This window comes from Dipteris shenzhenensis, chromosome 13, assembly GCF_047967505.1.
Source record: "Dipteris shenzhenensis isolate YYH24624 ecotype China chromosome 13, Dip_SZ_1.0, whole genome shotgun sequence".
Taxonomy (NCBI): Eukaryota; Viridiplantae; Streptophyta; class Polypodiopsida; order Gleicheniales; family Dipteridaceae; genus Dipteris; species Dipteris shenzhenensis.
Window position 1 is genome coordinate 36,601,773 of NC_141608.1, and position 12,529 is coordinate 36,614,301.

Genomic DNA, 12,529 nt, shown 5'->3' on the forward strand with positions numbered 1-12,529 from the left:
CGCAGGATTGAAAGTTGTATCATGTAGTTTTTCTATTGAAAATAAAAGGTCAAAGGAAGGAAAAAAATTACAGACTTCTTGATTTTTCTAAATACATTGACATTGTCCTTTGTAGTTGAGGTTGTTCATAATTTGCGGGCATTATATACCAAAATTGATAGGATTTTAAGTGTTTTGAAAAATTCACTACGCAAAATATGACCTTTTTTTGAAAAAGTTATAATTTTAATGAATTTTTGAGGGAATCTTAAAACGGGTACCAATGTTACATACCTGAATTAGATGTTACACTGTTGTGTGTGTGTGTGTGTGCGTGCCTACATGCATGCACACGCGCATGCATGGGGGATGCATGCATGCAGACAAAGAACATATGTTGTCATTTCTAAAATGGACCCAAGGTCAATTCGCAAACTCAAGCCATGTGCTCACTAGAATATGTTATGAATTTTGAAATTGACCCATGTGATTGAGGGTGGTAACCTAGACTTAATGTCGATCCAATTGTTGCACAACATGACTTACAACATCCATGTTATTAGGAAATGAGTCAAATGTAATAAGAGATTGTACTAGTGAAGGAGCATGGAAGAGATGGAGGGAGGGTGATTTGGAATATCTAGTAAGGGGCGGTTGTGGAATATCAAACAAGAGATGGCTATGGAGTGTGGGGGATCCAGCTATCATTGACAACCAACAACAATGGGGTAAAATTGGTGGGGAGGGGGATGGAAGCGAGGTGAGAAAGCATAGATATGAGAGAGAGAGAGAGAGAGAGAGAGAGAGAGAGATGCTTCAACATAGTGAAGAAGTTCAAAGGATGGTGTATGTTGTGGGTCCTACATTCCTTTTTCTTTATGGTGTATATTGTGTCCCCTCTAGGTCCCCTGCACTCCTTTTACTTTGAGTGGTATACGGTATGTCACCTACATTCCTTTTCCTTTAAATGATGTATGTTCAAGAAACACATGTTGTGGGAGCACTTGTGGTGACATTACTAATACCGGAAGCAAGAGGAAGAAACATTCACACTTAATGATAAAGTAGCCAAGGGTACTGAGGGAGACAATTCTATAAATTAAGAAGGGGAAAATGATTGCATCCCCATTAGACCTATAAATTTACTAGATGACCCTAAGGGATTTCTACAATATCGACTCACAATGCTCAGTCTACCTCTTACAATTGAGAGCGAGGAGACTATGCCTTGTATAACCCATGTATCTACTCTGCACATGGTCTTTTTTTTAAATAAGTTGGTGCTTTCAATTGAACGTATTTGCACATATATGATCAATTTGATGCTGCACAGTTTATAGATAAAAGCATCAAAAGAGCATAAATGAGGTTGGGCATATAACTATAACATGTCATGGTGAGGATTGTCATAATTGTAGGCCAAATTCGAGACTTACGTACAAGACAAGTTGAATTAATTTTTAAAACATCACTGTTAAAACAAACAAATATTAGTAATTAGGAGGAACATTAAACTTAATATTAATGAGAATAACGCTTATTTGCATGTTCTAGGTATCACAATCAAAACCTACTCCAAGATTAATTATGAATAAGCTTCTAGGTATCACAATCAAAACCTACTTCAAATTAATTATGAATAAGCTCCTTATATTTTATTACTGCGATTCAAAACACAATTAGTGAGATATATGTCACAATGGGCGACGCTGCTATATGCTCTGAGGATTCGAATACAATGAAGAATGATATGATATCATGCGTGAATCGGGGTGTTGACTGAAGCTGTCATGCTCAATCTAAGCATTTGCTGAAGAATCACCAGCTTCGCCGAAAATAGATTGTCTCTGATCTGCATGCTGTAGTTTTGCACAGCAATTGCATCTTGCTCGGTTTTCCTTGTTTTACAGTACCCATTCTCAAATTCATTCTGTGCTTCTGAGTTGACGCCTTTAAATGTTTTTTTATGGCTGGCGGTGGAGCTATCAGTCCGTAGACTAACTGCATGTGCATCCACTTTACATACGGCGGTTGAGCTAGATGATTCCAGTTTAGCTCTTAGCGCTGACGTCCAATCATTGCCTATCCAGATCTCAGGACGTTCAGATGAAAATTGTTCCACATCGCTACCTGCAATTTGGAACTTTCGCGCCTTCCCATCTCGTCCGCATGCCTCGGTTTTGTCCGAGCAGAAATTCACACCTTCCTTGGTTGGCTCCTCCAAAGTATCATTCGCATTCCCAAAACTGTCTCGGGCGCTGTCACTGAATTTTACAAGGTCAAGCCTGAAGCGTCCATCCTTCTTGGATGCTCTCAGGTACATCGGGGGGGAAACATTCCCGTCCTGAAGTAAAAATCGGTCATCACTCTTATGAGGAATGAGAAAACCGACGGGTAATAGACCTAATTGATCTCGAGGAGAAGAGGCCGCCCTTGCTATGTATGAGATAGGAGGTGGAAATATTCCGGTCTTTCTAACGTTAGAAGCATTCTCGATCGGCCTATTAGATTCTGCACCATGAGAGGTTGTCTCCACAAATTTACGACTTTCAAGACATGCATCCATGGCAAACTTCGACATTACCTTCGAACTACCAAAAGCTCTATTTTCAGTAGCTGGCCCGCTTCCCCAGTGAGATTCTCTACCATACAATTGATGTTGTATACAGCTATTTTTATGTGAGTTCCAACCTACATTAATGACAGCGCTATTATTCTCCTTGTCATTGAGGCTTTCAGCGCCTAATCCTTCAGTACAACAGTCAAGCTTTATACCTTTGATTCTCAAAGACTTAAGATAGGGACTCTCTTTGGGTTCAGCTAGTGTAGCACTCGCAGAAGTTGACGCAGCCTTCAATCCGCAGAGCTTGGATATTTCTTCGGGTGGGGGACATTGGAAACTCTGGCATGCTGCAGGACTCATATTTGCTGCTGAATATTTGATGTGGAGGTGGCAGACGGTGAGTTGAGAGACAGAGGAGTTCAATGGGTATTGATCAGAAACGAAACCAAAGAATACGATGCTAGGACAGTCTACAAAACGGAGGCAGGTTACTGACTCACATCAAACATACTACTCTGAAACTATATATACACGAAAAGAAAGAGTCTGCTTTGGGTAGGATAAATCATGGGGAAGAATGAAGGGAGGAGCCACTAGAAAGGGAAAGAGATATACGCGGAGATAGGGAGAGGATGCTGTTGGGCATGCGGAGAAAGTGCAGCTGGGAAAAGCGAGGGGGGGATCAAAGCGAGAGGGGTGATGTAGAAGGTGAAGAGAGCGTGATGGATTCGATTAGGAGTGATGAGAAGCTGGCTATGGTGCGCTGCAACTGGGTGCTCAACGTTGATGTTTGTGGTCGTCGTAAAGAGAATCGCCCACGTAAAGCATACCTTTGCCTTTGCTTTTCTCACCATCTTTGCATGCACATTGCAATCACTTCATCAAATCATCCATGCGTGCTTCCCTTTCTTGCTCGGTTATGGGGCTCTCTTATTGCACCCATCCCCACTTAAGTCTCCACCCTTTGGCTTTCCAATCAACAAGTTTTAATTTCAGGAGCTATCCCACAAATTTGGTATGGTTAGGCAGCTCTAAAAAGAAAGATCCATGTGTTTCATTGATTTGACATGAAGTTAATGTTAGGAGCAACGCGATAATGGAGCAACAGTGTGAGAAGCGGAATACATAAAGTACACAATACAGAAAGTGCATAGAATAGAAGAGAACGATACACCAAGTGGGCTAGATCCACGACAAACAACCAGTCTTGTGTTTAAATTCTTATCTAGCCAATAAGAAGATACAAGATACAAATAGTATATCCACTCCACTCATGTTGTGTGAGCCACACGCCATTTTATATTGTTTGATTGTGCCAATTTTCATGTATTTTTGGCTTCGATGGGACTACCCTAGAACCCCCACCAAGGGGGGCCTAGATAGTTATCAGCAGCTCCCCCGATGACAGTAATAGGGGGTGTTGCCCACCCTACACCACCATAGATGTTTTTATGAAAGATATATTTATATATTAATATAAAAACTTCGCGAAAGTTTATCAAGCTAGTTTTTTTAGTTTCACAATATTGATAGAATATTGTTGCAACAAACACAATCAGTATGCGCACATGTGTTTGTATTGTCATCAGTGTGCTCGTCGATATGCATGTCGGTATACACATTGACACTCTACAATCGCTTAACCATTGGTATTATCATCGGGATGTCCACCAATAAATCCAATGCTATCTTTTTGTTTAAAAACAATACTGTGGAGCAAAATAGGACTTGTTTCCAAGCTTGTTTTATCCTTCGGAATGAAGAATCTTTCACTGGTTTGACCCTCATTCTGCCGAGATTCTGCCCCACATAGTTGAGATCTCTTACATCATAGTTCCATGCTTAAGAGGGTAGTACAAAAATGAATACATACATGACAAAAAGGAGATATACTATGGCAAAAATACTACATAAATCTCACATCATATAGTACAAAAATGAATATAAGATGGCTGAAAGATGGCTATGCATAAGATCATAGGTATACTAAGCTAACAAACATAGTACTCATCCTCCTCATTCTCATCACCCTCATCCTTGTCCTCTAGATCTCATCACCCTCGCTAAAAACCATCACCTATAGCGGGCTTGTAGCTCCATATCCCGAGCCCTCCCCTATGTCATCGCATGGTCAGAACATTGCATGTAACAATCTAATAAAAATGACTAAAGTTCCATATTAAAAATGGAAAGGAAGAATCTGATCAAGAAGGAGGATCAAAGACTTAAATGCGAGTATTTAGTTGCTATCTAATTGACTATAGTTCCCTCTCTCTCCACTTTTGAAAAAAAGTATATGTTCCATGGCTCCATGCACAGTGCATTTCATCGTCTGTCAGAGCCCATCCAATCCCCAATTTCTTGTGAACCCAAATAAACAACATTAGATGAATTGTTGCAAGCAAAACAATGTATTTAAACAAAACTAAAATTTGTAAAAGGCACATGGTCAATGCACGGTCGAGTGTAGCCAATTATGAAACTATTTTAGGAGCAATTTTGGAGCCGCGATGCGACACAACAACACAAAGCAACTATAGACGCACTTGGTAGATGCGCAAAATAGCGGGCGCATCTATAGGCGTTGCTTTAGTAGAGAAATTACGGGCGCGTCTAAATGCGCGTTTAAAAGCTCGTCTATTTGTGCATAAATCACCGCGTCTATTTGCGCGTCTGACTTGAGAAAATATGGGCCCGACTAACATCCCGTTTATTAGCGCCTCTATTTGCGCGTGTATTTGCGCGTTTATTTGCGCGTTTACACTGAGAATCAGACGCGCATTTAGACGCGTAAATAGATGCACTCCAGAGAATACAGAAAGTGAGATTTTGGTGTACATCATTGCTTTCCAAACATTGCCCATGATTACCAAAGCACATAATTTTTTGCAAGCCCACATATACAAGAATTAAGTGAGATGAGGAGAATGAGACAATATGTAAAATAGTTTTGCCAATATCAATTGTGGGGCTACGGTTCAATCTCATCCTCAATGAGATCAACCCTTGCCAAACTATCTACTTCAAAATCCAAACAAGTGTTTAGATCTACAAATACATTCAACCCACTACTACTTGTGCTACTCATGTGCTCATCGAAATCAGCATCTCCAATGGTAGGTTCGTCCTCACGGGTAATGGCCTCAATATCTATATCTCCTATCTCATGATCATCCTCCTCTCTTGTATCACGGTCATCATCACGTCCATGGCCATGATCATCCTCCATACGCTCCATATTAGTAAATGTACTATACATCACTTTGGAACGTGGCATAATAGGTATGGCATGCCACCATCTATTATTATCCACCATTGGTTGATAGACAACCTAATTCAAACACAAATACAATCATGTTACTTTTCTTGCATCAAATATTTAAAAGCAAGTATTTTTATGTGTGTGCACAGTACCTGTTCACATTGTTGCGGTAGTACTAGTGTGTCCTTCCTACTTTGCCAAAACTTTGTGGAGTCAATAGTTACAAAGCCACTTGCATGGCATTTGATTGTTGCATTAGGGCCTCTTTCCACCACGTCCTTAAACCACTTTACATCCAAAACATACACAAAGAAGCGTCGAAAGTCAAGCATAATGATATCTTGGATTATGCCACAATAATCATCCATGGCTCCATTGGCTCCCTCAAAGCTAGCAATGACGCCGCAATCTTGTGTGTTTCTCTTATCATCAATCCATTGTGCTCGAAAATGCTTGCGGGTGGTAGCAAGCTAAGGGTGTCCACTTCCGGACCACTTTCGGGTGAGTGTGACACCCGCCCGAGTGAAAATACAAAGGTTTTGCTTCGGTCTCCAATACCTCGATCGAGGTATTAGCTCCAATGAAAATCACACACGAGGACAACCGAGCCAAGCCAATACCTCGATCGAGGAACTGGGCTTTTTCACTGGACCGAGCCTCTACCTCGATCGAGGCTTGCTGGCAAGCCACCTATACATGCCACATCTACCTCGTTCGAGGTATCGTGGCAATCCAGCTCAACCTCGATCGAGGTCAGGTGGCATGCCCACCATACCTCGATCGAGGTATGTGCCATCCGACAGGGCAGCCGACAGGGCAGATGACATACCTCGATCGAGGTATGCTGGAACCATGACTTGGCATCCCGCTTCTGCCGACATACCACGATCGAGGTATCGTGGCATGTCAAAACCTCCATCGACGTGGATGTATCGAGATGTATGGGCATGTCACAATACCTCGATCGAGGTATCGTGGCATGCCAATACCTCGATCGAGGTAGATGTACCGAGATGTATGGGCATGTGACAATACCTCGATCGAGGTATCGTGGCATGCCGATACCTCGATTGAGGTAGATGTGCCGAGATGTATGGGCATGTCACGATACCTCGATCGAGGTGTCGTGGCATACATGCAGAATACCTCGATCGAGGTAGCTAAACCCTAAATTTTCTTATAAAAGGAGAGCGACCCCCCTCATTCCGCATACCTCGATCGAGCTCCTCCTCATCCACCGATTTCGGATTTGCGGGACTTCGACGGAATTGCGCGAGCAACGGAGAGCCACCAACGGACATCGACGGAGATGGACGGAGCCGGAGCGGGAGAGTCCAGGTAGGGTTTTTTTTATGTAGCATTTTCTTTTTGGTAAAATTTGATTAAATTTTAGTTTATAAGAAAAATTATAAAAAATTCCTAAATTTCAAATGCATTTTAATGTTTTTCTGAAATTTATGAATTACGACATTTTTTATTTAAAATGTGAAAATGAATCTTTTTTTTTAAATAGAGCCATTTTTAGTAAATAAAAAAACGTTCATATTAATAATTAAAAAATATTTATAAATTTGAAATGCATTTGTAAATTTTTTTTAAATTTTTGAATTACGACATTTATAATTTAAAATGTGAAAATTTTAAATTTAAAAAATGTTTAATGAGGCATTTTTTATTCAAAATGTGAAAATGTTCTATATTTCTGGTTTTTTTATGTAGCATTTTCTTTTTGGTAGAATTTAATTAAATTTTAGGTTATAAGAAAAATTATAGAAATTTTCTAAATTTCAAATGCATTTTAATGTTTTTTTGAAATTTATGAATTACGACATTTTTTATTTAAAATGTGAAAATGAAAATTTTTTTTAAAAATAGAGCTATTTTTAGTAAATAAAAAAACGTTCATATTAATAATTATAAAATATTTAAAATTTTGAAATGCATTTGTAAATTTTTTTTAAATTTTTGAATTACGACATTTATAATTTAAAATGTGAAAATTTAAAATTTAAAAAACGTTTAATGAGGCATTTTTTATTCAAAATGTGAAAATGTTCTATATTTCTGTTTTTTTTATGTAGCATTTTCTTTTTGGTAGAATTTAATTAAATTTTAGGTTATAAGAAAAATTATAAAAAATTTCTAAATTTCAAATGCATTTTAATGTTTTTTTGAAATTTATGAATTACGACATTTTTTATTTAAAATGTGAAAATAAATTTTTTTTTTTTAAATAGAGCTATTTTTAGTAAATAAAAAAACGTTCATATTAATAATTATAAAATATTTATAAATTTGAAATGCATTTGTAAATTTTTTATAAATTTTTGAATTACGACATTTATAATTTAAAATGTGAAAATTTTAAATTTAAAAAACATTTAATGAGGCATTTTTTATTCAAAATGTGAAAATGTTCTATATTTCTGTTTTTATCGAAAACACATACGTAATTTATGATTGTCCAAAGGTCTCCTCTCTCCCAAAGCATGGGAACCAAGTGATGATCTATAGGAATGGCCACTAGTTGAGGTGGATTGCCCAACCAAAATAGATAATATTGAAAAGGCTTAATTATTTTCTCAAAGTTCTCGCTTTAAAAGGTCTGTAGTGTGAACCCGCTCTCTTTTTTAATGTGTAGTCTGAGAAATACTAGATGCGCCTTGCTTGTGTATCGTTCAAAGTAATGTATTAGGTATCCTTCTATCTCCTCCATATCTATTGCAAACCCAAGGCAGTAAAGCATTCAAAGAAGGTCTTATTAACCAAACCTCTCCACTATTTGTCCTTAGTATAGGGGCCATAAGTGGACAATGTGGTCCTTACACCACATGTGGAAAAGTTTCATATTGGATAAAAAGTGAAAAAAGGGAAACATATAAGGAAAAAATATTTGAGACATCTAAGTTTAAAAATGCAACAACTAGAGTGAAAAAATTCTAATCAAAATTAAGAATTATTAATAATATTGATTAATATTGAGCCACACATTTGGCCCATCTACCGGTAGGTGCATAGGATGATCCCAACGACATCCTACCTCATCAAGGAGTACGTACAAATAGTTTTCATTACGTAAATAGATTATAAGTCATATTGAATAGAATATTATTTTCATTACCCAAATAGAATATTAATTTCCATGTGTTTTTTTTGTGCATGCGCCAGCCAGCGCACAGGTTCTAGCACCACTATTCATATGTAGATAGAGATGCTGAGAGCTGAGATGAGGGCACTGCAGGAGGCTAGGGCACCCCCTCACTTGGTTGCGAGTCTGGATTCAGTTATTGAGGCTCTGGGTCGATTGGACACAGTTGAGGACGTTGTGGATAGCTTTCAGGCACAGGCTGAGGCGGAGATCACTGGTGGTGGCTTGGATTGGAGAGCCATTCGACAGTTGTTTGAGCGTGAGTCACATCACAGGCAGGCCTTGGAGGATATGTTTTGGGATGGTCACACCGAGGCGATGCGACCACGATCAGGGCTCCCCTTGCATATTTTACGTTGTAGGCACCCCATCATAGCAGCACACATTTATCCGAGATATCTCGCTGCGAATGGTGGTCGATTGCCTCACAACCGTCAGATAGCCAGGTCGTTTGCCATATGCAGCTATACACTGAGTTTGTGCTTGGTCATCGGGTGGACTACCTTAGTACCCGTCCAGGATCAGGAGCGGGACATGGCAGGATGGGGCATCAGGAGCGTCAGATTGCAGGTGTTCGGCGTCGACGCGAGGCACCAGAGTTGCACACCATCCCTGCACCGGCATTGCGAGCGGTGGGAGGACAGATTAGGGGGGATGTTCATTCAGTGGCATCATCCTTGCAGCACATGGTCTCTACCCTATCGAGATCTATTGCGATTCCACCTCCCCCACCTCGATCATCGATGGAGCCTCCCACATCTACACCACCTCCCACATCTACGCTGCCTCAGCACGAGTTGGAGGCTCGAGACACACGGATTGCAGAGTTGGAGGCATTGTTGGCCGAGTCTAGGGACGAGGTTAGTTATTTTGATTATGTTAGTTTATTTTTTTGTAGCGTGTTTTGAACTGAAGTTTTTTGGTTAATTCTCACCATGTACGCGACATGTTTGCATTGCAGGCACATCTATTGCGTCAAGAGATGGAGTCTCGCGTACGACTGTTGTGCAGACAGATTTGGAGGAGCAGAGGATTCGGACACGCATAGCATACCATCGCGCAGAGCACTATATTTTGTAGTTGAGGCATATTAGTCGTGATCCATCTCGCCATAGGATCGACCCCAGCGTGGCCCTATACCCTGCTCCTCCTGTAGATGTGCCGACTAGGACACCCATAGATGCAGCAGTCATAGCCAGGCTTCCTACTGCCACTTGTGTCATTTGCCACGAGGAGTTTGACACCGTAGGGTGGTTTGGACTAAGGTACGGCCACATCGCACATCTCCATTGCATGACCCGCCACATGGTGGCATGATCAGTGTGCCCTGTATGCTTTGCTGACATTGATGTGGCGACATACAGAGGACTAGGCATGGATGATCTATATCCTGGTCATCGTCAGGCTGTTGATCCATTGGCCCGCGTAGTCTTGACAGAGCACTACAGGGAGGAGGCACAGAGAGCGTTGCTGATGCAGGAGGGTGCTGATACATCGGTGGTTGCATCATGCGTTCCACGACGCTTTTCGTATGAACACCTATTTCATTAATTTTGGACTTTTTGTGTTGTTTTTGGACGAAGCCCAAAAATCCTTCCCAAATGAAAACTTTACTTTATGAAAATATCCTTTCCAAATCAAAATTTTACTTTCTAAAAAGTTTCTTCCCAAATCAAAAGTTCACTTTGTGGCACTGTCATATTCACATAAAAATATTGTTTTTTCAATCTATACTTTTGCACCAACATGCAAGAATTTGAAATAATCCTATATTAGAAATTCTAGCTATATCTAAGTTATTTGTTAATTTAATTATTTTTAATATTTTTCCTTGACGTTTTTCCTTCCCAAATCAAAAGTTCACTTTGTGGCTCTATCATATTCACATACAAATATTGTTTTTTCAATCTATACTTTTGCACCAACATGCAAGAATTTGAAATAATCCTATATTAGAAATTCTAGCTATATCTAAGTTATTTGTTAATTTAATTATTTTTAATATTTTTCCTTGATGTTTTTCGTTGACGTGATAAATTTATAAATCCATGAAAGGAGACTTAAATATTTCATGAAAATAACATTGTCACTCGGCAATATGCACAAAATTTAACAAAACTTTTAATAAATAGAAAGAAGACATGATGCCATAAGACCAAAGAGGGATAATAGCAATTGTAGCTTTATGTATATGATTACATTGAGAGACGTTGCTCTTAGCTAGAGTCTTTATATCCAAAATGATATAGATTGAACATATGTTTACAATTTAAATTGTTGCTCTTAAAGAGCCTCAATTCGTGCCATCTGCATAATTTGACACCCCATTGTCTTATTGCTCAATGTCACGACAGTCCCTTGCCAGTTGCCATCTGCATAATTTGACCTAGGCTTGTCTTGCCAAGCCTTGCCCCTTGGGTGCATTGACTCCCCATTGTCTTATTGCTCAATGCGATAGTCCCTTGCCAGGTGCCATCTGCATTAACTCCCTGTTGTCTTGCCAAGCCTTGACCCTTGGGTGACATCCAATGCAAAATACAGGTGCCATCTGCATTAACTCCCACAAGTTATCTTGCCAAGCCTTGCCCCTTGGGTGCATTGACTCCCCATTGTCTTATTGCTCAATGTGATAGTCCCTTGCCAGGTTCCATCTGCATTAACTCCCTATTGTCTTGGCAAGCCTTGACCCTTGGGTGACATCTAGTGCATATTTTGACTCTCATTTGACATACGAGGTGATGACTCTGATTATAATTGTCTTGGATTGGCTCCTTGCCTAGTACCCAAATAAAATCCTTCTGAATCAATGGACTTCAATACAAAGCTTTAATCATGGACATTCTTCATTTGCGCTGTCTCCTTCTACTTCCTCCATGGCGAGCATCCTTAAAAATTCGTGTGTATGCAAAATAGTTTGCTGTGGTATTTTTATTTTTCCTTCTACCTCATATCCCATGTGCTTCTTTGATTTCTTTGCCCTTGAATGCCAAGACACTATGATTGTCTCCGTCGAAACTTGAGAGACTGCTTCATCATTTGGGACCCACTCCTTCATTATACAATTAGTATATAATGTGTTGTTATCCATATTCTCCTTCCTGCCCTTTGGCTCATACCATACCACTGTAAATGTTGTAGCTCTCCCTTGGTCATCTCTTTGCACATCAACTACTTTTGCAACCCAAAACTTCACATTCTCATATTCATCATCCGATGGCCGAACCACAACAAAACAATCGACCTCTATATCTACTTGTGGCATAAACTCTCTCTTCTTCGGTCCACAATATGGACGTGGGAGTAATGATACAAAATCATTTTCAAAGACTGGAGCTGGGCGCAAATCGTTATTAACATTTGGCCAAAACATATTGCATTCTTCTCTGACATCCTTTGAGCCTCGCATTCTCTCAAGGTCCTTTATTAAATTTCATGTCTTGTTAATTACAGTGGTAGTGTGTTCTCTCCAAGTAGGCTTCGAATCAGGATATCTCCGGAGCATTTCCTCTTTGTATGTAATAAATGCTTTTAATCCATCTATTTCACAATTAGACCTCTCATTAAATTCTTGTATAGG

The 12,529-nt window shown here is 39.6% G+C and overlaps 1 protein-coding gene across 1 annotated transcript; it reads right to left on the reverse strand.

The window, feature by feature from the left end:
• Window positions 1-1,687: 1,687 nt before the first annotated feature.
• Window positions 1,688-3,019, reverse strand: LOC147895360 (uncharacterized). Its single transcript, XM_087384210.1, has 2 exons — window positions 2,755-3,019; window positions 1,688-2,670 (listed from the first exon to the last, which is right to left on the reverse strand). The coding sequence occupies exons 1-2, from the start codon at window positions 2,900-2,902 to the stop codon at window positions 1,736-1,738; spliced, it is 1,083 nt and encodes a 360-aa protein (XP_087240336.1). The 5' UTR covers window positions 2,903-3,019; the 3' UTR covers window positions 1,688-1,735.
• Window positions 3,020-12,529: the final 9,510 nt, after the last annotated feature.